Below are 23,792 nucleotides of genomic sequence, written 5' to 3'. Positions count from 1 at the left end.
AGGCTCCATTTAGCATGATTTCCATCTTCATGTCTGCAAGGCTAGAAGATCTGTCACTTTTACAAACAGATTTTGAAATAGCTGAAGGCTGTTCCTTTTTCTGGTGAAGCTATTGTGGCTGTGACATCTCACTTTTCCCAAAATTGTTCCCAAAACATCTTAACCATCTTTTTCTACTGGGCTGAAATTAGTCAGTCTTTTAATCCCAGGGGGCAGGGGAAGGAATACACATTGCTCCTTCCTTCTGCACTGAACACCTTTCACATAGCTTTTGTTTGAATATGAATGCAGAAAATATACTGCAAACTGGCAATAAGGATGCAATGTGCTCCTAGTTTGCCTACCCATAAAACACTAGTCAAAATAGTGAGGCTGGGTATCAGTTGATGACAGGGCTCCTGGCTCACTTGCCACAAGTGAATTGCTTCATTTGACTACTGATATGATGCGTGTTATCAATGAAATCTGTAATCAGGTCTCTTCTGCCTTATCAGCAGCTTGTATTTTAGCCACAGAGTCTTCCCAGAGCTTCAAAACAGTGTTTAGCTTAGACTAAGTGCATGCACATACTATTCTGCATGACTCAAAATTAAAGTAGTAGAAGAAACTGTTGTTTCAGCTCCCTTGTTTTATATATATAGCACGCTACTCTTCTGACAGATTACCAGCATTGAAGCCTACACACAATACACAGACACACACGTATTATATGTATAACTGACACCAGAAGAGTAATTAGCAGTAAGCACAAGACTCTTGATATGTAACTACTACAAAAATAAGTTTTATTATGGTAGATTAGATGGGAAGACTAGAAAGATGCATGAGTCACAGCTAAACAGGAAAAGCTAAATAACTGAAGAACTAAATGACTTACCACCTTTCATTGGCGTCTTGTTAGCATTCACATTCAGGCTGTTTGGTTTCTGTGCTGGCCGTGGTATAGATGGAGGGCTCCCACTGTTAGCTGCCCATCCTAGAATTCAATAATATAGCAGCGTTAGCATTAAGAATTACTTTGTCCACTCTGCCACCCTATCTAACAGCACAGCGCTCACACCAGGTGAAGGAGCAGAGTATTCTGTTTTGGTTATGGCTATTTGTATCTTTCCTCATATACGAGAAATCAACAGTCAGATTCTGCAGACAACCACTATCCTTGAGAACAGAATAGCTGTGGAGTGGTTTCTTCATCTCCAGATCCAAGTAACTGTACTCTTCTCAAACCTTTAATATGTCTAAACAAAGACTTTTTTCTCAATTCTTTTATCCAATCACAGCTAATACTTGTTCACAGAAATGCCAGCACAGTAATCAAGTCAAGCATAACTGTAGAGCAAAGAATATCAGTTACATTTGGGCAAAAATATCATACATACTAAACATTTTTTCCTCCTTCTTTTACTTTTACAATTCCAAAGACTTCCATTCCAACTGTTCCAGAAAACAAGTATTTTGTGACCCTGTTTTTTAAATTAATTTTAAAACGAATAATTCTGAAAAAGTTCATTTGTTGCAAAATACCCTGAAGAATTTAATTCTAGATGCACTATTTACTGTTAACTTAAAACTAGGTTTTAATTGAATATTTTTTTGTTATCCTTCATTTGTAAGAATCTTCTCAGCAGGAGAGCAACTATGTGGGAAAAACTGAAACTGTACTCACAATTTATTGTTCCTACATGCACATTCTCCATCCGCAAGAGAGTAATGATAACTACAGTTATTGAAGCTGGATGCTCTAGGCTGGCAAAATGAACTAGGGATGGCATAGTGTGGATACATATTAGGAAATAATGGAGCATTTTTATCCCTGGTTTAAGGTATTTAAATTCTTATGCTTTATCATATTTAGAGGACAAACAGTCACATTTTTAACACCAATGTTACAATACAGGCCTGTATAGATAGCTTTTATGTTTTATTTCAACTCTGTCTCCTCTAAGTGTTGCCTGGTCAATTATCTATCCATCACAGGGAGCTGCTATATCTGACTTGGCAGTATCAGAAACAAGATATTCATCTGTACATACAGCTAGCATTTCCTTATTCAGTCTACAAGTTCATGCTCTCACATCATTTTTTTGCTCACTTCTTCCTTTCTCCCTTTACTTTCTCAATTTTTGAGGTTGCTGTCAGATATTGGTACCCAGCCTCCTGAGAACTCCTGCAACAGCTGCTAAATCACAGGAACCCTTCCTTCCTCTAACAGATTATTCCTTTCACTCTCTGATCTGGCCTTGACTCTAAAGGGCTCGAAGCCCAAGCAGTGTTGTTAAAAGGGGGCAAGAAGAATGTTTCCATAAAATCACATAGCTTAGAAAGGGAATTTTAAGCCACAAACATCCTCTGTATCTCCAAGGAGAGGAAACAAAACCTTTTTCAAAATCTGGATGCAGAGGGGTCACAAACATTTATTCTAGGCAAAGGTGATAATGGCTTATAAGCCAGCCTGTGCCTCCTAAAAATGAGGTTTTAAGAGTTTAATCTTTCAAATAAGCAAATTTGAATCATAACTAACAAAAAAGTATGCATTACCACTTCAGAATGACATGTTTTTTTCAGGCATTTTGTCTCTTGTGTTACACAAGAGAAGACTGGCAGAGATTACAAACAACTAGAGAAAACATGTAATGCTTTTTTTTCTTTCCAGATAAATTGCAAGATAGTGCTTTATATATCATGGATGGCAACGGACAAATTGAGTGGCTGAAATGAACAGGGCCAAATCCAAATTTCATATAAGTGAATGGGGGCACTGCTCAGAGACATTCTGTGTAAGTTCCACTGCCTTCAGTGAGGTCAGGAGCTGTCTCTCCAAGGACTCACCCAGGTGAGTTTGCACTGATGCAATCAGCAAGCCATGAGGCAAAACTCTGCAGGGCACCTAACTCCTTTGGGGCCTTCCTTTTGACTCCCTGGCCTGAGTCTTGGCAAGCAGCATGTCCATGGGAGATGCTGTGCTTCAGTTCTCTGTTCATTGAAACACAGATAGCTTAAGCACCGCTTAGAAAACAAAAAGGACTTAACCAAGGAAAAAAAAAATCCAGCCCAAAGTGTTCCTCAAAATAGCTGATGCTTTCGTAATGAAGGTTTTGGGAAAGATTGCCACTGCTTTTTTATGAAATACTTTCATGGATTTTATTTTTAGTGTCCGCTCACGGTGAGTTACAGAGAACAAAAGCTTTGCCTTCCAAAACGAAATTGCAGTCTTTATCAAATCGCAAGCTCTTGCTGGCCTGACGCCTACTCTGGTTTGCCTCTTCACAGGATGGATTCATTACGTGACTAGACAAAAGATTATCGTTGAGACAGCAAGGAAACCAAACAGCTTACTTTTCAGCTAGCATCTTCACAAAAGCTACCACAATTACATTTAGAAATGGAACCAGTGCACTGCACATTTTCTTACTAACCAGAACACGACCATGTGTAGGTAATATAAAGAGGAATTCTTGGTGGTGTAAAGGGGGCTATATACATTATGAAAGAGAAAGCCAATGCTGTCTGAAAAAAATGGCAAGGCAACCAAATCATAAAGCTGTATCTGGAGTGGAATATAAAAAAAAATTTGCTGGGAGCATGCGTTGCTTCTAATATTTATACATATTTATACATATTTTCAAAACAGCACCTGGTAGTCCCATAGCAACTCAAAGTCCCATTGTGCTAGATCCTGTCCATAAATACAGCCAGAGAAAACTCGGAGCTGGGAATTCCTGACCATAACAGTTTATAACCTGCATAGCATTGTGCCTGTTTTACAGATTAAGATCTGAGGCAGAGAAAAAACAAAGCCCCAAAGATTTATGAGTGTGCTTAACGTAAAATAAGTAAGTAATCCCACTGAAGTTAATAGAAAAGTTAATGTGCTTAAAGTTAAGCATGTGAGTTTTAAGAATCTTTATGGTCTTAAGGCCAAATTCACACAGGAAGCATGCACCATCTAGGCTCTACTGCAGCACCTCACACTGAATATTTATTAAGCATTATCAATTAGAGTAAAAAAGAGTACAGCAGTGTAAAATATGTATCACAGATCCTCAGTAAAATATCCATAAATCATATTCTCTGATCTTTTCAACTTTAATGTTTAGATATGTTTACTCTGCAGTTAGTATTTTGTTTTTTTAAAAATAGTCTCTGTTCCCAAATTTATTGGCAAGGTCAAATTATGAAAGAAGTGCTGTGAAATGAAATGCAGTTTAAAATTGAAGTTGAAACACAAATGGACAGAATTTCACCTTCAGTTAAAATATGGAAAAAATTAAAAATATTCTGTAAGAGTTAGTTTAAATAATGTATTTCACTTGGCAATTAGAGTCATCTGGGAACATGCTGATTATCAGATACAATCATGGAGTTGATTAGCCGTGACTTTTCAAATGCCAGTAGATCAATTACTATGATCTTCTGCCAAAACCTTGGAAATTCATTTTGAAAACATCAACATATTTTACTCTTTTAATACATATTTATATTTTTCTTATTCAAAACAATTCTGGGATATTATATTGACTGGAACTGATTTTCTATTTCTAGTGTTTCTTGAATGCCATATATCTGACTTCTGATTTTGAAGTGGCAAAAACACAGCCGATGTCACGGTCTCATGCAAATAAAAGAGGTAACATCAGAAAGGATACACAGGTCTGTTTGCCAATTACACCTTAAAAATATTTTATCTTCAAAATCATGCTTACATTTAAAAACATGCAAAAACTAAGCTATAACAATAATAACACAAAACGCAACCCAATCTCATAATATATCTGCTATTTTTAGTAATTTGCTTAAAATTTGTTTATGTCTCTATATCAAAAAAAAGGTGTTTCTCATGGCTCCTTTTTCTCCTTTCAGTAGATAGCATGTCTACTTCTGGTCAGAAACTGCTCAGTTTGTCAATGCAATGACTAAACCTCGTGATTTTTTTCATATTTTATGGAGTCAAATCCTCTCCAGTCCCTCTTTACTCTATTAATCATACTCCTGTATGATGTATCACTATATAAAGATATATCCTCCTATGTATCGTCACAAAATTGCACAGCATTGCAAATATCACTTGCCCAGTTCCCATCTAATCATTGAAGTCAGTGAACCTAAGTATTTGCATTTGGGTGGATGGGGGGAAGGAGTTGTATCTGAATTAATTATAACTTAAACTTTCTTATTTTTGCCAAAATGGCACAGGTCACTTCAGATCACATGTGACTGTGCGAGTTTCATGGGTTCCAAGAAGTAGTCTTCAGGAAGAAATCAGTCTGCTAGTCTCCCTACTCTGCTCTTCCCCAAATGAGATGAAAATGACTGTTGGGCTTGGCCCAAAACACCAAGCTTCTCCCCTAGCCCTACAGAGAAACCTAGGCTGGCAGCCACATGTGGGGGGGAGGACAAGGGTAGTTGAGGTTGGCTTAATACCATCTGCATCCCTCCCCCAAGCCACATAAGCAATAGGAAAGTTTTCTCCTAGTATCACTCCCACCTTTTCCCTTCCCACAGCAGCAACTCAAAAAGACCCAAAAAAACAATCAGCACAGAACAAGGGGGAGAGAAGGAGCTGTTACCTGTGGTGGTAGGCAGATATGCAGCCCACAAGAGGAATCCACCTGTTGCTTGGATGAGAAACATTCCATTCTACCTTACCCATATCCCTACATTGCAGCAGTGTTGGATGCATTAAAAATAAGGCAGCGAATGAACGCAACTGATTTTCATTAAGTTGTTTAAAAATAGTTATTTCCAGACAAAATACAGTAATCATTTTTGGTTCTTTGGCTCCCTAACTGTCACAGCAGCTATGATTTAAACAGTAAAACCTACCAAAACATATTTTCTATTACACGAAAAAAACATTTCAAAAGCCTACAGAATATTTAAGAAAGTTTAATGAAAATATTCAAGACTATTATTTGTACTTCAGGCTTTAGACTAATTCATTCAACACTGAGTGAGCAGGGCTTGAAAAACAAATACACATATTTTTCTCCAGGCCACACCTTACTTTAACTTCAGGGTTTCTGCAGCTCCTGACACGATGTAAGACAACACCACACTTATAAGAAGCAAAAAGACATACTCCAAAGCCCAAAAGCAGAAACAAAGATCTAACAAACCAAGATAAGCTCTCACCGTGTAAAGATGACTGGAGGTCATTCATGTTTTGGTCTAACAGCTGTGAGGGCAAATAGCCTGATGGTGTTGATGCCATGGACGATGAAGTGGTCTCCTCATCTCCAGCTGAAGAGTTCATGGTGAGATCATTAAGTGCAACCTGTCCAAAAACAGCTGTCCACTCTTTGCTGAATTCCCCCTCATCCAGGGAGGAAGCGTTGAGGATCTCATTCAGTAACACCATGTCATCCTTATCACCAGGTTCTGACTCCAAGGGCCTCACAAACTGATCCTTTGATGCTGTCTCAGAGCAAAACAGAGAGTAAAGATAAATCAACTTTTAAACAATCAAAGAATAGAAGGAACATTTAAAAAATACCCAATCTAGTTTTTATATATTAACTGAGATGGGATACTTTTCTGTGAATATTTGTTGTTTTCTTTTTTTAGAACCGATTCTCTTGAACAGCTGGGCTGTAGTTTATGCAACAAATTATTCCTTGATTATCTTAGATAACTTCACTGTTCAGACTCACTTCCCATTAAAAAACTACAGATATACTTAAAAATCTATTAAATGTCCCACCAAAACCATTACATAGTCCAATACTTAAAAGCATTGAAGAAACTTTTTAAAGCATCATATGAAGTTCCTCTCAAAAAAGCAGATTGGTACAAACTGAAAATAAAGAACAGTTGGAGATGATTCTAGAATTTTGTGAGAATGTATTTCAGATAGCCTTTATGACCTTCTATTCATTGCTTATTTTTATTTTTTTCCCCACATGAACAGGTTACTCCACACGAAGTGAGATTTCTACACTGTTCAATGCTATAGTAATGTTTTTGTTTTTTTTTTTCTTTCTTAGGCCACTGAGAAATAACTGGGGCCACTTTCCTTCTGATTACCCTTGCTAGTTTTCCTAGTTCCAGAACTGCAGCAGAGGAATCTTATGCTGACATTCCTTAAAAACATTTTTTTTCCTATTTTAGAAATGTTAAACAGTTATATAAAATAAATGAAGCTTGTAACCAGGATTACAATCCCTTTCCCTAGCTTACAAAATGTTTGGAGAGTGCAAGAACTATCAAGGAATCCCAAGTGTTATTTTACTTGGAAACATTTAGAACTCCACTGTGGGAGTATGTGGAGTACAAAAATGGTGGTTAACAATGCTGATAATGCTTTGTTACGAAAACCCAGATCAGTTTGTCTTAATTACAATCATTTCAAACTTGTGGTAAAGTGCAGAAACAACTTCAGTTTTCCAAAGCTCTGGTAGATCAGCTGAGGTCTCCAAGCTGCATACAGCTTGCAAAGATGTTTTAACCCTTCTGGGTTGGGATAAACGATGGATAGCAGCAAAGTGTCTGCTATCAGAGCAACAGATGATTTTTATTGATTTAAATGCAACTACCTTCTCAGGAAAGTTCCCTTATAAAAGCTGTAATCATTTGTAATGAAATGGCTGAATTTGAGTCATAGGAGAAAAAAAAGTACAAAACTGATTTAAAAATAGGCTGATGAGTCAACATACACACCTACATGCTAAGAAACAAACAAGCCAACACATAATAAAAGGATTTTTTTAAGTCAACACTGAAGTCAACACTGAGGTTCAGCTCCTTTCTAATTTTACATTTTATATTCCCTGACAGGACCAAAAAATGGAAACAGAAACTTTACAAACAAATCAATTCTTCTAATATTTCCACTAGACTATAACTAAAACCATATAAAACAACTTGTTCTCACGAACTTTCAGGCACTTTCCAAACTTCAGATAAATAGTAATAAATGTGAATGTTCTCCCAGCACCTAGAATTCTCTCAAGCCCATAGCTGTTCCATCATGTGAGGAAGAGGGGTGAATCCTTCCATAGGGAAAAGACAATTATTATTCCTAAGACATGTAAGAACTGATTTTTACTGGACAGCACCATCTCAAAACTGCTTTCACTAGGCCCCTTCATGAACTTGGAAGGAGATGCATAAGTGAGCATCCTTAGTAACAGAACTGTTGAAACAAACCACCAATAGTGTGCCTAACCACAAATTACGTTTACTATAATGGAACAGAAGTTCTGCAGCAACACAGCTCAGAGCAAAACTGTGCTTCATTTGGCTATCCCATTGCAGTAGTCCCATTATTACTGTGGGAAAAAGCAAAACATATAGATTTACATCTGAAGAGCACTTAGATCTTGCTGTAGTTCACATGACCACCAGAAAAGAAGAGTGACACATTTCATGTCTCAGCAGTCTTTCTGGTTTCCCTGGTGAGAAAATGCACACAGAGTAGGGGAGGACAGGGTGATGCTTATGTTGAGACTACCCCAAGTAAACAGCAGTAAGCTTGACTTATTTGACATAAAAGTTATCTTGAAACCAGTCTTGCTATCAAGACATTACTCATGTGGTATCTGCTAGATTACTAGAATGATATGGACTTTCTCACCTCACCCATAGAACTTCTATTATTTCTTTTCCTGTTTCTCTGTTTTCATTGCCCATTTTCACAGTCAAGATCCCTTCTTTGCCTTCACATGCTGCCCCTCATCTTATAAATGTCCACAAAAAAACCCAAAAACTTCCAGTAAAACACTGAAAAAAACAATGTCACTATATTCTGTGTTTATATGAACAAGCCTCTAACAACCCTCATACTCCTTTGCAATGTCACCTCATTTTGCTGGTATTTAAAAATATTCATAGGAAGAGAAGCGAAAAATGTTTACAATGATACATGCTCTGAAATACAGGATAAAGACTACTACCTTCTGAAACACACAAAAAAGGGTGTTTGGGAGCAATTAAAATAATACAGTATTCACTAGCCTAAAGCTAGCTATTGTGTGAAATTAGGGTAGACAGCTGATATCATAACATTAACATAAGCATCTTTATCTGATGTAGCTGTCCCACAACAGCTTTCATATTGACATAGCTATTTCACTTATAAAAAAAAAAAAAAGAAAAAAAAAGAAAGCACTTCTAACTGACAAGGCTAAACTTGTATGACCAGTAATTGTATGCATTATCTGTACCTGCTCTAAGAAGGTCCAAGAAGGAATGCAAATGATTAAGGGGAAAACCAGGAGGAAAAAGGCCACACACTGACCTTTTTGTTATTAACCACAGAAAAGAAGTAATCACTACCTTATCTGTTCACAGATTAGGACTATCTGCACAGGTAGCCGAGGAAACTTTCCCTATTTCTGCCTTCATGAGTGGAGGCGTAATTTCCCTACAGTTTGACAGACTGCTTGTGGCAAATCCAAAGTCAAAGTGTTTGTAAGTCCACTGTTCCTTACCTAACATGAAGGCAGTGCCTTAAATACTCCAAATAACACTAAGGCTGACTGACTAAACCACAGGGAGGGATTTTTTCTTTGCTTGCTTTTTTTGACTTGCCACAGGTTTTTCTTTTCATTGTTCTTAAGACAGCTTTTGCTCATTCTTCTGAGATGAATGAAGTGAAGAGCAAATCAAGAAACTACGAGCAATAGCCTTACTCCATGCGAGAACTTGATACAAATTTTTTGTCTAGAGCTTTCATATGTTACATGGTAAAACAGCCCCTTTGGTACAGCATATCCCCTTGAGCTGTCACTAATCTAACAGAAGTTTAACAATAGGAGTAGAGTCCAGAATTAAAGACTGCTTTTGCATGGGTATTTGAGAAAAGCACAGCAGATTTAATTAACTACGTGGCTGAAAATGTTACCTGTTCTTACATGTTTTCTAAGAGGATTTAATCATTTGTTTCTTATATGTCCATTTCTGATACAAAATCTTGTGGTTACAAAGTATTGCCAAGTGAAGGGTTGGGGTACAACAAGAGAACTAAAAAGAAAAGATTTTGAAAAGTTATAGGAAAGGTAGGTTTACAGTGGAACTTACTTTAGTGGGGAAAATGCAATATACCCTTGAATCACCCCTGGCATACCAATAAGGTATGCTTTATATTCTAACATCAGGTATAGCGCCTCTGTAGGTTTATGAAGTTGGGCTTCTTTTAACACTGTTTAAAAACTGTAACTGAACAGTTTCATTCAGAAACATATGAACCCTTTAGATTAGGAAAACAATTAACATCTAGGATTAAAATTATACTTGAAACCTACAATGGAAAGGCAAATGAAAGAGATATACACAAATGTTTCATACCATTTTCTTCAGGTTGTAGGTCTAATAAGTCATCTATGGCACCTAAGAGCAGGAAAAAAAATAATTAGTAAGTAACAAAAGAAGACCTGCAGTACACTGGCAATTATGATATATATATTTAGAGGTAGTTTTCTTAAGACACTTCACCTGAGTTCTGCTTGTGATTACAACTTCCTTGTAACTTGGATAGGGCATCCTTGCCATCGGCAGCTGTAATCAAGATCCATAAACATGTCAAATTGCACTTGGCACAAGAATATATGTTCATAAACAATGTCACTAAGTTCAACATGCAACAGTTGTTGGTATTCATGTTTAAAATTAACCTCATCGCAACTGATGAAAGACCCAGCCTAGATACAAGCACTTTAAAGGATGTCAAATTTCTGATCTTCCTTTTATTACCACCTGCCGCAGAAGCCCATCTCCAGGCTAGGTGCACCCAGCTGAGGCAACTGCAAGAATCAGACAGGTATCTGCTTTTCTGCAGAAGCAGAGATTTTATTTTATTTTTTTCAGAAGCTTGTACTTGCACAGGGCAGGAGAGAGCACAAAAGTGCCCAGGACCTCATTGTTCCTTAAATTGCCATTCTTGACCATATGTCAGTTGAATGGCATATGTGATGGAGCCAATCTTAAAAACATCCATAGCACATTAAAGGCAAATGCAGAGCAAATGATACAAATTGGAAGTTATGAAGTAGCATTCCTCATAGACTGCTCTTATGAAGAAACAGCACTAGCAGTGCTGCCTGTTATTTTAGGATGTACAGAGTACTTCAAGAAAAAAAAAAAAAACAAAACTTAGACTCACTAGTATAGGGAAATGGAAAAATTTAGCAGAGGTATTACAAAATACTTCAGTTCCTTTTAAAGGTGACACAGAAAGAGACAGAACAAAGTATTTACATTACGGATGATGCTGAAATATATTACAGTCTGTAAATAACTGAGAAAGGTTCTAGAAAACATCTGCTAATACAGTATCTTAAAAGTCAGATTTTGCATCCAGGAATGCTAAAGTATATGGTAAAACAGATATTTGATCTTACTGATTACTTGCAAAATGGGTGAAACTTCAGAACACCAAAAAAGTCCTATTATGATGCCACTATTAAAAAAAACACTCAAACAACAACAGTAATTAACAGGGTGATTCAAATAACTGTAGGTAAGTAGGGGCTCATAGCTCATCATTACTCCAAGGTGAAACATTAACTGATTCAATAAAAGAATAGGAGCATAATAAATGCTCCTATAATAAAAGGTATTTTTATGGAAAGCATTGCAAAATGACTAATTCCATTCTTTGATGAAATTGTGAGCTTATTTTAGTAAAGATATTTGTTTAGAAACAAGTTGACTTTGCGCTGCATAGCCTTCCAGCTAAAAAGTTAGCACTGCATAATAACTATAGGGAACATATTGAATGGATTAGGAACATGACAACTAACAGATGTCAAAAAAAGTTGTTAGCAGAAACAACTGCAAAGTAGAAGTGTTTCTAGTTTAGATCTGCAAGGTTTAGTGTTATTTCCATTGCTCTTCAATGGCTTTAACAGTCATCTGGAAGTAAACACAGAATCCCTCTTGAATAAAACGTACAAACAACTATAACAGACTGTTAGAGGTGGTCATTCAGGCCAGTCATTGAGTTTCTATAGTCAAGCTGGGAGAATTTACTACCACTAAGCCTTAAGTTATATCTCAAGGAATACGGAATACAAGCTGTGCTCCAGAATGGAAGAATGAGTCATGGAAATCTGTGACCAAAATGAACTGAGTTTTTATAAACAACAACAAAATCAAATATGAGCTTCTAATATGATGTTACTGAAAAATTAGATATTCCTGGAAATCCAAAAAGGAAGGTGATGAGTTGAAAAAGGAACGTGATTTTACTTTCTAGAAACACTACTGGGGAGACCAACATCAGGAATGTTTCTTACAGTAGTATTTTTCAAATTTTAAAAGGAATGTTGGAAGTGGAATGGAAACAAAAGCTTCAAAACTAAAGGTCTATAGGAGATGTCTTAAAGACATTGATATGCTTAGCCTACCAAGAGGAAGATTGAGGGGAGTTTTGATTTTAATGTAGTACTTTTTAAGAACCTTTAATATGTAGTATTTCAGCCTCCATAGACAGATTCTCCATTAATTTATTAGATAAAAATATACTCTAAAGCCATGGCATAATTTAGGCTACAAGGATGTCTGGGAGTCATTTTGTCCAAGCCCCTTGTTAGAGTACAGCCAGCTATGAAGCTGGATCAGGTTTCCCAGGGATGGGTCAAGTTTTGAATATCTGCAGGGATGAAGATTCCACAGCTTCACCAAGAACTTGTTGCAAACATTTTGCCATCCTCAACGTGAAGCTTTTTTCTGAGTATCTGACCAGAATTTCCTTCTTGTAACTTGTGTCCATTGTCTCCCCTTCTTTCACTGTGCATCTCCAATTAGAGCCTGGCTGTGTCTCTGGGTAATAACCACCCACCAGGTCACTGGCAGCAGCTGAATAGGACTTTGCCTAACTTAGCCAGAAGTTCCACCAAATTTAACAAGTTTTTAACAGAGTAGATATTTAATCACCGGGATAAACTAGCAAGCTAAGTGGCGTACTTTCCTTGTCTTGACATCTACTAATCAGAAAATCCCTTCCTTGAGGACATGCCCAGTGTAAGAATTACACTTTGGAAGACAAACTATTTGACCTGTCTGAGAGTAATTGACTGAAATGCATTATGATACAATATATAAGATATTATGTTTACCATATCTTCCTGGCCTTAAGTTTTATGCATTTATATGGATTTGCTTGTTGAAGCTGAATGTATATTAAATAACAGAAATGAAAACAACATAAATTACAGAATTTAGCAAGTTATGAACACATGAAATAAAATACCTGAATAGTCTGATTCCTTGGTATGGCTCTCCTCATCTAATGAAATCAACCTTAATTTGAAAGAGTAAGAAAAAAAAATATGAGGAAACAATTCTACCGCTATCATATATTTTTCTTTTTGGTCACATCACTATAGAATCATATTGACAACAAATAAACACTAATTCATATGGATTCCTGCATTTGCTACATATGCTGGTTTGTTGTTAAATTTTATTGCTTCATTGGCAGAAGTCTGTTGAAAACCAAAATAATATTGAAGACCAACTGTCAAAACCTACCACCTACCTACATATCTATAATAAAAAGCGTAGACCAAATCTGGAAAAGCACAATATGCTGTCATCAATACCACTAAGGAGGTATAACTGGTCCACAGAAAAACAATTTGCACCCCTCTTTTTAACTTTGTAATAGTGACTAAATAAAAACAACTGTCAGGTGAGTTTTGTCCCATTACAGCAGGTTTCTAAAGAACCAAATCAGCACTATTGATGAAACAGCTCTTGCAATAAAGAAAACAAAACAAAACACACACACACACACAAAAAAAAAACCACCAATGGTTTACAAGCAATTCTTACACAAAGGGAAGTTACTCAGGCCAAACTCTAGTATAATGAATGTTTAGCGTGAATGGAAAGATCATGAAGATTTGAAAAGCTTTGTTTTACTTTGTATCATTCTTCTAGAATCTTAGATGCATGTTTATGCTTTGATGGATACACCAAAGTTGTAAGGAAATGTTATGTTCCCCACTTTAATGAAAGGAAAAAGATAATCCATAAGTAAAAAGCAGTGAAACCATTACATGGATCTGACGCATTTGCTGGTAGATGCCAATGCATAGATTTTGCATAAATCATGCATTTATTCTAGAATTTTATTTTCAACACTAAAGAAAACAATTGTTTCTGAAATTCTCTATTATTGTCACGTGAGAGGCATCAGACTCAAGGAACTGCTATGAAAACAGCCACTTGCCAAATGGTACTTGGCCAAGTCATTTCTCATCTGCTTAGCCCCAGACCTGACCGATTTATAAACTGGTTTTGGTCAGTGGATGTGAATCTAAGCAAGCAAAAACAACTGAAAAACTGAACTCTTTCAAGAACTGTTACCATAAATAGCCAAGCAAAATACACTAATTATTGGCCAAGCTGTTCTCTGCTTTTTGACAACTGATCCTTAGCTGGGTGCTTTACTTAACCATGGATAGTCAAAACAACAGGTGGCAGCAGGATTGTATCAATGTAGCATCTCGTTGCAACTGAATCCTGATGGTCCCATAGGGGAGGGATCACATCTCATTCTCTTGTTCTTCTCTCTCTATAGCAGCCCATTCATAATTCTCTTTCACCTCAGAGCTACAGGTAACCCAAACCTTGATAGCATCAGTTCACTTAGATGTACTTTTTACTAAGTACCTCCTGCTTTGCTGGATTACTAACCAATGCTGTATACATTACAAAAACTAATCGCTGCCCAAAGCAATCAGGAATCCATATCCTGTTCCCAGGTGTAAGGAGATGCTGCTGAAGGGAGAAATACAGAGCTCATATATCTTCTCCCATGTGATGCTGTTTAGCACTTCTTTTACTAAAGAAAAGATGAAGCAAAAGCAGAAAAATAAAGAGGTGGCTAAGAAAAATGAGTAACATATAAAGGTTAAATTGGTTCTTTTTTAAGCTCTTAAACTCACCATAAAGTTTAGTAATTTTCATACACACAGTACATAATTTCAGTAATGCTTGTATTAAGCTTACTGTTTGCTAGTGTGGTCCAACTACCAGTGTCTACATTTTTAGTTTTAAATGTTTGGTGACTAGCAATGAGAAAGTAGATTATAGATAAAATTACTTATTATTTTGAGATACAGGACACGTGACTTACTGACTCTGCTGATCTTCTACTGATTTGGTGCTCTCAATCTGCAGGTCCTCCTTTTCTGCTCTTTCTGTTAGTTTATTCACAGGATCTTGCAAGCTCTAGATCATAATCATTATAAATGAAAAGAGAGAAGAAAAAAGATTCAGGGAAGCAAAAATGTGTCATGTAAGGCCAAACCAGACTATAAAGCCTATATAAATTAGTCTAGTATCAAAAGCATATCTGACTCAAACAGAATGAATAGATGCGCTCGTTAAACCTATTTGTTCCTTGTACTGCTTCTTTATTTCTTTACTCTTTTTTTCCCTGACCCAGCTCTTCACAGAACCTTAGCAGCTGCAGTGCCACTAGGACAGTACTGCTCATATCCTCAATCCAAAAGGGGTTAAAATCTTGGACAATTTGATAGAGGCCAGGTGTGATATTACCACAGCCTGCTGACCCTTTGCAATGTGAACGACCAGGCTATAAGATATTATGAGCAGTTTCACGGTCTGCTCTTTTATAACCCAAAGTTGGGCAAGTGAAGAAGCCAACACATAAAAGCATTGTGTAGTGACTGTTTGAGACTACTGAAGTATTAATATACTACTAGTTTTCCCCACAATTAATGTTATGCATTAATATTATGCATTAATTATGGTTGCTGCACGAAAACTTAAATAACTGAAGGTTACTTAACATGTTTGCTAAATCTGCCTCACCTACTGAATAAAGGTTAGAGTCCCCAGCCCACCTGCTGTGAGAAAAATATTCCCACACATGTTGTAGCTCTTGTATGCACTGCCCTGTTAACCAGAATGCATTAGTCACCAGAAGGGGCATTCCAGTTTCTGTTTCTGTTAGTACTTGCGTGGAGATGTATACTTCTGTGTTTTAGAAACCAAACGAATGGACTTGTCATATACTGCAGTTGGATTTTTTTTTCTCCTCCCAGTAAGTTAATGCCTTTATCTAGTGCCACAGATTAATTTGTCATAAGCACCTAGAGCACTGCAGACATCATGTGTCAGAAGATGAGGGATCACAAAGGCAGCAATAACAACTAGAGGCCTTAAGGAAATGTACCTTATCTATGGTTGCCACTTTTTTTTTTTCCTTTAACACTGTAACAGTGCTAACCAGAACCACTGCTAAGTGTACTTCTTGGATTCTGAATAATGGACACAAGCCACGTCAGCTAGATCACCTATGAAGGAATGTTACTCTTCAGCTGTGTTTGTACCAGCTGTTGACTAGACTGCACTGTGTACTACTAAAACTGGTGGGGGATTATTCCATTGATTCCAAGAGGACCTGGGTTAAAGTTCAGAAACATACGCACAGAACTGGAGTGCAGAGAATGACAGCAGTGCTTCTGGCACTTGACCCATCTCTGACACCTCCACTGTAGAGCACACCGTGCACTGCACTCAGGAGGTGATGCTGCAACTGTGTGTGGTGCTCTGTGGCTAAGCATAGCAGCACTGAGCCTGCCCAAGAAGGATGTAATGGTTTCAAACAACAGATACGTTAACTACAGCCTAATTTGTAGAAGTTAGAGAATTTGTGCAACTTAGAGAATTATCAGAAGTAAAACCTTCTGCATCTTCATGAAAAATACAGAGAAATCAGCATCCTTCTTCAAGAAACTATATTATGATGCTTCCTTCATTGTTAAAGAGTGTTTCAGGAAATCCATTTTTAAAGGACAACCCACAGAAAAAGCATATAGAAATGAAGTTCATGAGTACCTCGGGAAGGAAACAGCACGATAATAATGGGAGTTACTATTTCCTGTATTAGAAAAATAAATATAGCTCTGAAATACAGCTTCAGTTTAAGTAGAGATTATGATAAAATTGTTGAAAATTAGCAGAAACAATCATTCAATTTACCTAATTATTTTGACATTTAGCCATATTTCCTCCAATTCTAACAGCAAATAATTAAATTACTATCCTCTCCCCTGCCTCCTCCACTCTGCAGCCCAGTGTGTACTATGAACTGAGGTATCTTTATAAAAGGATAAACAAAATCTAGACAATGGGTATGAAATAAGTGTTAAAAAGCCATTCTCAACTGTTTTCTAAACAGAAAGCCACAGTAATGTGATCACTATTGTCAACATGCATAGAAATGACACTGTGACATTCTGCTGTTTCAGGTTAGATCTAAAGAAAGGACGAACTCCCATCATCTAGGAAATAAAATGATTAAACAAAGTTGTGAGATACAGACTGAATTCAGACAAAAGCAAGCATACTTGTTTGGTGTGTAAAACATCACTGACTTCATTGGCTCTGAACAGACAAATGTGCAACTTCACAGCACATGTCTGGATGCTAGCAAGAACTCACATGGACTTTGTTGTAAGCCACACATGTATGTGATTGAAGGTTTCAGGTCTAAAAAGCTTTCTTCTTAGCTTCATTATGTCTCTCTCTCTCTTTTTTTTTTTTTTTTAAACTATAAAAATCAGGATAAGACTGTACACGCTACTGAAGCAAGTTCACAGTCATTCCTTGTGCTTATCCTGACTCTGCAACCAAAAGTCACCCAGTGACATTTTGCTTGCTACCATCACTCAGACTGGATATCCCAGCCAGTTAACTGTGAGGTTCCTCCACCATGGAGGCAGCTCTAATTCCAGTTCAGGCACTGTTCCTAAGCTACTACTCATGAAAACTCCTTCACTTATGGTATAGCTTCTTTCAAGACAAGCTGAGATGACCTGGACTGCACACAAAACCTGTCCTCTGTAGTTACATCACCAGAGTGCTGACAATGCATTCAGCTTGCCCACAATTCCTCCCAAGTGCCTTGGACAACTTATGCTCTTCCTCTTTACTGAGGAAGGAATCAAAGTAACATGGTTAAGGGCAGCTCCAGGAGCCAGGGATACATCCCAGGACATCATAACAACATCCAGAAACACATAACACCACTGAAGAGACAAAAGTTTGGATCTGCTTCATTTTAAGAGAGGGCTGAAAGGGAGGAAGACAATCAGGTAGCTTCAGTATATCCTCAGGGAGATATATGAAAAAAATAGAAAAGAAAAAGAAAAGAACAGAGATGTAAGATTATATGCAGTTCTGCCTAGGCAATAATGTCATGATGCAACAAAATGGAAATGAGAAAGGATACTGGTCTACAGCAAGTATCAGCAGAAGGCAGCAGTACTGAAGTAGCTGTGTTAGGGCAGGGTTTTCCAAACCAAGTAATCAGCAGAAGCAGCAGTGCTCCACTTTGCACACAAATAGATGGATGCATTGAGATTTAGGCCTTTTGACTCCCTCGCCAGGGCTAATACTGTTTCTAGGCTCATGTGAACTCTTTAGGAAGTTTATTATTAGAGTAGTGAAATGTAAACAATGTGACTAAAGATTCGTGAAGTACTGAAGACAAATAAATAGTGACAGAAATTAGAAATAGGTACCATTCATGAAAAGTAGCCCCTGAAATAAATTTGAATTCCTTTGATATATAGTGATTTCAAGACAATGAAATCTTAAAGATTTTACCAAAGCAGCAGCCCATCATCTTTAATACTGCAGTAATGGATACTTTTACATCGTGATACATAGATTTGTTAGCACATTAATAATCATCTTTCATCAAGCATAAAACTAGCAGTTAGGAAATACAGCTGCAAAAGCACAATTATACTACTCTCAGCATATACCCTGAAGCAAAGAAAACAAATGGGCTGCTTTTCATTAAGGGAGTTTGGCAAACATCTCTAAAGACAATGTTTTCTTTCCAGAAACAACCCCGAGAGGCATTTAAGAGTCTCTTTCCTGAGGTAAATCTAGTACATGAATATATTCATACTACAAAATACAAATAGTAATTTTCCAGTACATGGCACCTTCTAATTTTTCAGTAAGACAATTTACATCTAAGTCAAATATTAACATTGTTTCCTTAAATTCTTGTTTTGAAGTAAAATGCTGACCCTACATACACGTAAGCTTTGCTTAATTCGGCAGGACCACTCCTGAATTAAGGATGAGTAAAGTTAAGCTGCTAGTAGTAAGCTGCTAACAGAACTAGAATCACAAAAGAAAAATGATTTGCTTTATTCGCTATTTTAGAAAAGATCCCTTTAAAGAATATTTTTCCTTGTCTTATATCTAAGAGACAACTCCCAATTAAACATGTAGAAATGGGCACATTAAAATATTTTATGTTTTAAGCAATTATATATCCTATTTGTATGTTTTTAACACATAAACAGCAGACATGGTATCTTTTTTGACCAGAAGTTTCTCCACTAGAAACTACACTTACCCAAGATCACCTATAGCCATTTATTATATGTTATAAAAAAGTAATACTTGAAGTAGGTTGCAACTCCTTAAACTCTGGCATAAGCACATGACATGACTGGTAAGGATCAGTTCCTAACCATAAACATCTCTTGTTTTTCCACACTCTAGGATGTCTAGCAGAGAAGGCATGGGACTTGAAGGAGTCCACACTCTTCTGGAGGTTTGGAGACTGACCTGAATGTCCCTAAAGCAGCAGTAGACACCCAAGCTGTCAGGCAACAGAACCTCACCTGATGCAACTAACAGATTTTAACTGCATCTTCTCAGCAACCATTTAATGTGAACAAACAGAAACTAACTGAGGCAAAAGAGATCGTATAGGAGACTGAACTTTGATATACTAAAAAAACCAATAATCCCACACTCCAGAGACCAAAAGAAATAAAGAACTGATACTAAAAGGCAGCAACAGAGTCTTATCCCCAAGCAGCTGTTTTCTGCAAGCAGAGACTTCCATGAAATTCTGTAGTATAAAACTAACCCCTGATTAGCATTATTTCTCAACATACATATAACTGCACAAACAGGAAATCACATCTTTTCAGAGCAGGAGGCCAGCAATAAAAACGGTTATGATTCTCATAACAAAGGGCTTCACCCTAAACATACTACAATATCCACAATCATTTTTACAGTTACTTTCTATTCCAGGGACTGCTTGTTGCACATGTGCACACAATATAGATTGCATTTCTCCATCACAGATTCCCAATTTAATTCCAAATTTAGATTATACTAAAATCTTTCACAGGAGAAAGTTCAAAAGATACCAGGCATTCCAAAATCTCTCTCATTCTCCAACATGAAGGTACTTCTCATTCTCTATCACAAGGGTATTTCATGCTCCAGAAGCGGTACATTTTCCGTACAAGCTTCTTTACAAGGTATCTAAACATTATGTGTTTTGAAACATGTCTTGTTCACATAATCATGTGTTTAGATATGAAAGAGAATAAATAGCCTATATTTTTTTCTGAGTATCTGCACAAATTAGATTGGAAAGAGTTTGTTTAAAAGCATAGTGAAAAAAATCTTCAGAAAACTTCAAACATCATGAGGTTAGGAGCAGAACAGCCCCACCGCATGCTTCCCAGGCTCCTCAACAGGACTCTGGCCATGCTAAACCCAGGCTGTGAACCAGCCGTCACTGCAATGGGAAGTGATGATGGGGAAACAAAGAGGACCTTTTTTCTGATTTAGAGTTTAACTGGTGAGTCTGTAGGCAATTACTGGCAGTGTCAAGATAACTATTCCCAACTGTCTCCTGCTGGAATTTGGAGATGCACTCTGGCTAGAACCCATGTATGGACGATGTGAGAAGGAAGCGCAGAGTTCTGTGAGCTTCATAGCAAATGCAGACTTTTCCGGCAGGACAGAGACTGGGTAAGATGGAAAAGTTTGAGTCTTTAAAGCTGTCCAGAGCAGAACTTCCTTCTGTCCTCTGGTCAGGAGAGACTGAAGCTTGAAATGTTTTTGGCCGGTTCTTTTGTTGTGTTGTTTCAAGCTGCAGGAATAACAATCTCCACAAGCTCTTTATGCACTTCAAAGTTCAGAAACCACTCCCTCCCAACACACGTTCTAGAAAACAACTTTAAATATAGCATAGTCATGTACGAGCAAGTATGGGAGCCTGGGGTGAACTAAACTTTATACCTTCAGGTGCTTGTTCTACAGGAGCTCAGGGGTAGCCACAGGCTATACAGCACACTGCAGCCCAGCTTCTACTTCTGCATGTCACATCCACAAACATCTCACAGACTGAGGCTATGACTCCTAATTGCTTTCAAACTGAGCCGTCTCTTCAAGTACAGAGTGCTTTGCAGCATTAATTCATTGTGGAATTTTGGAGGGGAGCATAAATCCCTAATTATGCTGGACTTCATGATTCTTCAGGAACAATCAAAACCAATCCCAGTTAGCACTTAAACACATACTTAAGTGTAGCCCTGAATATTGTCTTCCTTTGAAATATGTCCTTTATTACTACACTCTACATACAGTTTTTGATCTTACTAGCCAGAAATGCATTTGACAGAAAGCATGTATTCAAATGAAAAGACGGGACAGGGATTAAATTGCCAGACAACATATGGACAAAATATGAATGTATGCTTTCTACATGGTTATATGGTCTCTTATTTGTTATCACTGGGCAGACAAACAGACTGATGTATTCCTTACCTTTAACATTGTGAATTCATATGGCTGATAACCTTTGAAACTTTCATGGATAGCTGCCATCGTGTGTGAAGTTTTTTCCCAAAAATGAAGAAGTGTTGTCTGTAAGGGAGAGTAAAATTTCAAGGCAATGTTAGCTTAAACACCAATCTGCTTTTACAGATTTTACATCTCCCCTCCAATATTAGTTACATATTCTTGTATTTGAAAATTGCTATAGTAACCTGTTAAAAACACATTAACGGGAAATCTTATTTTGGAGGCTCATAGTTTTTTGAATACCTGATATGTTGTTAACACATGAGAAAGAAGGTTGCATCTGCTTGCTCCCAAAAGATCGACTTTTTGACAGACATCAGTCTTCAGTTTGTCAAAGTTGAGTTTTGCATGTCGCACTTGAGCTTGAACCTTCAAACAAAGGAAAATTGTTTATGTAGTGATTTTTTTTTCTCTGTTTTTCCTCATGAAAGAGCAAACTAATACAACTTTCGGGGGAAAATCAAAATTCTGAACAGACTCAATTAAAAATTACGCAGAACTTTATTATAGTATTTGTCCAACAGAAAATAAGCTATGGCAAGCTAACATGCTATAATATGGTTCTTACTATCATTTATATTACTACTTTTCTAATATATTCAGTGAAGAGACTTTTCTAACCTGTTTATAAGATGAATAGTAGTATTGTATATACACTGGGAAGATAACTAGAAAACACACTTATTTTTCTCTATAGAAATACCAATCCAAATCCTGACCAACAGATTTGGAATTTTAAGTTTATAACACAATATACATGCACACACAGACGTCTCCATGTACCTACAGTAGGAAAACAATTATATTGACAAACTTAAAATGCAGTCTGAATTTCTTGTTGACAGTATAGCACTTCAATAACTTTGAACTGGTAGAAAAAGTTCTCATTAAAATTTTACTGGAAATAGGAGTGCTTACCCCATTCGTTGCTAAAACACAAACATCAAGGCCTAACAATCAATTTCTGTTTCAAAGAATTTTAGTTTTTCAAATGATTCTTCTCCTATGTGTTAGGTGCATACATGATACTGTCTGTTACACAAACAGCACATTTTTTTTTTTTATTTTTTGTAATACAAGTATTTATACAAAAATACTTGTATTCTCATTATCATGTATCAGGGTACACAGTTGATGAAGGCATTTTGTGCACAGGATAGCTCATTTTTAAAACAGCTTTGTACAACACGCTAAATATTGTATTAACAGAACTTTATATGCAACAAAATTCGTACACAAAATCTAGTTTTCATCCAAGTAAATACGAAATTATCAAAGCAGAAAATGCAATAATTTTTCCTATAACTCCTTCACTGTCATTGTAAAATGGTTACCGCCCCCCCCCAAAAAAAAATTAGTGAAAAAACAACAACACACGAACTCAAATCAAATACATTTCTTTTTCTTTACTTGCCTAATTCTGAGAGTAAACTTATTCTGTTCAGAATACACAGATTCAGTCACACAAGATATGACAAACTTGTATGCTTCTGGTCTTCAGAAGTGAATCCAGCACCTTGCAGCAAGTACCTGTGCTCATTTACACAGGAAGGACAATGACATACCTCATAACATAACCTGAAGCATTAGGGTTACCATATTTCCAATCACATTTACCTAAACTCACTTACAGTACATAAGACTTCTGGTCACACAACTACATCCCGTATTCCTGGCCTGATCCAGTACTCCAAACACTAGACTACAGCATTTTACTGACTACTGCCCACGGCAGGGGCATTGGAACTAAGACGATCGTTAAGGTTGCTTCCAACCTGAGCTACTCTGTGATTCTATGATTCCACTCGTGTTGTTTGAAAGAACTTCAAACTAAAGAGGGCTGTCCATAGCTGAAAGAGTTCTTTGGTAGTCAGGATATGTTTTGGAGAGGCAGAGACAGATTTGAATTCTCTTAGAAAGGAGGAAACTGCACCCATGGTTTCCACTTCATACAACAGACCGGGATTTGTGTCTACCTCATGTCTCCAACTCCTTGAAAGACAAGTAAAAAGGCCAGAAAACAAAAAAACTTGTAAAGTTTCTAGTTGCAGTCTTCAGCGACACTTAGCAAGAAACGTCAATGTTTTATCTTAACATGCAATTAGTGCTTCTTTTGAAACTTAGAACACTGACAAAAAGGATTCATAACACAACATGGAATATCAAGCATATATGCTTGA

General features: G+C 37.0%; 1 protein-coding gene across 7 annotated transcripts in view; it reads right to left on the bottom strand.

The window, feature by feature from the left end:
- Positions 1-23,792, bottom strand: part of ICA1 (islet cell autoantigen 1) — a 74,080-nt gene that overhangs the window by 3,565 nt on the left and 46,723 nt on the right. For 6 of the 7 annotated variants that reach the window (XM_072033623.1, XM_038173706.2, XM_072033619.1 and 3 more), the window contains 8 exons: positions 21,856-21,981; positions 21,577-21,675; positions 15,083-15,177; positions 13,190-13,239; positions 10,432-10,494; positions 10,285-10,326; positions 6,133-6,414; positions 878-976 (listed from right to left, as the gene is read on the bottom strand). In XM_072033623.1, the coding sequence (XP_071889724.1) occupies positions 878-976; positions 6,133-6,414; positions 10,285-10,326; positions 10,432-10,494; positions 13,190-13,239; positions 15,083-15,177; positions 21,577-21,675; positions 21,856-21,981 (856 nt within the window). The remainder of the gene's footprint in view (positions 1-877; positions 977-6,132; positions 6,415-10,284; positions 10,327-10,431; positions 10,495-13,189; positions 13,240-15,082; positions 15,178-21,576; positions 21,676-21,855; positions 21,982-23,792) is intronic. The other variant, XM_072033620.1, reaches the window with a different exon arrangement.

The sequence above is a fragment of the Anas platyrhynchos genome, chromosome 2 (assembly GCF_047663525.1).
Source record: "Anas platyrhynchos isolate ZD024472 breed Pekin duck chromosome 2, IASCAAS_PekinDuck_T2T, whole genome shotgun sequence".
NCBI classification, from domain to species: domain Eukaryota; kingdom Metazoa; phylum Chordata; class Aves; order Anseriformes; family Anatidae; genus Anas; species Anas platyrhynchos.
Note: the sequence above shows the minus strand (reverse complement) of the source record. Positions and strands in the feature narration are given on the sequence as shown.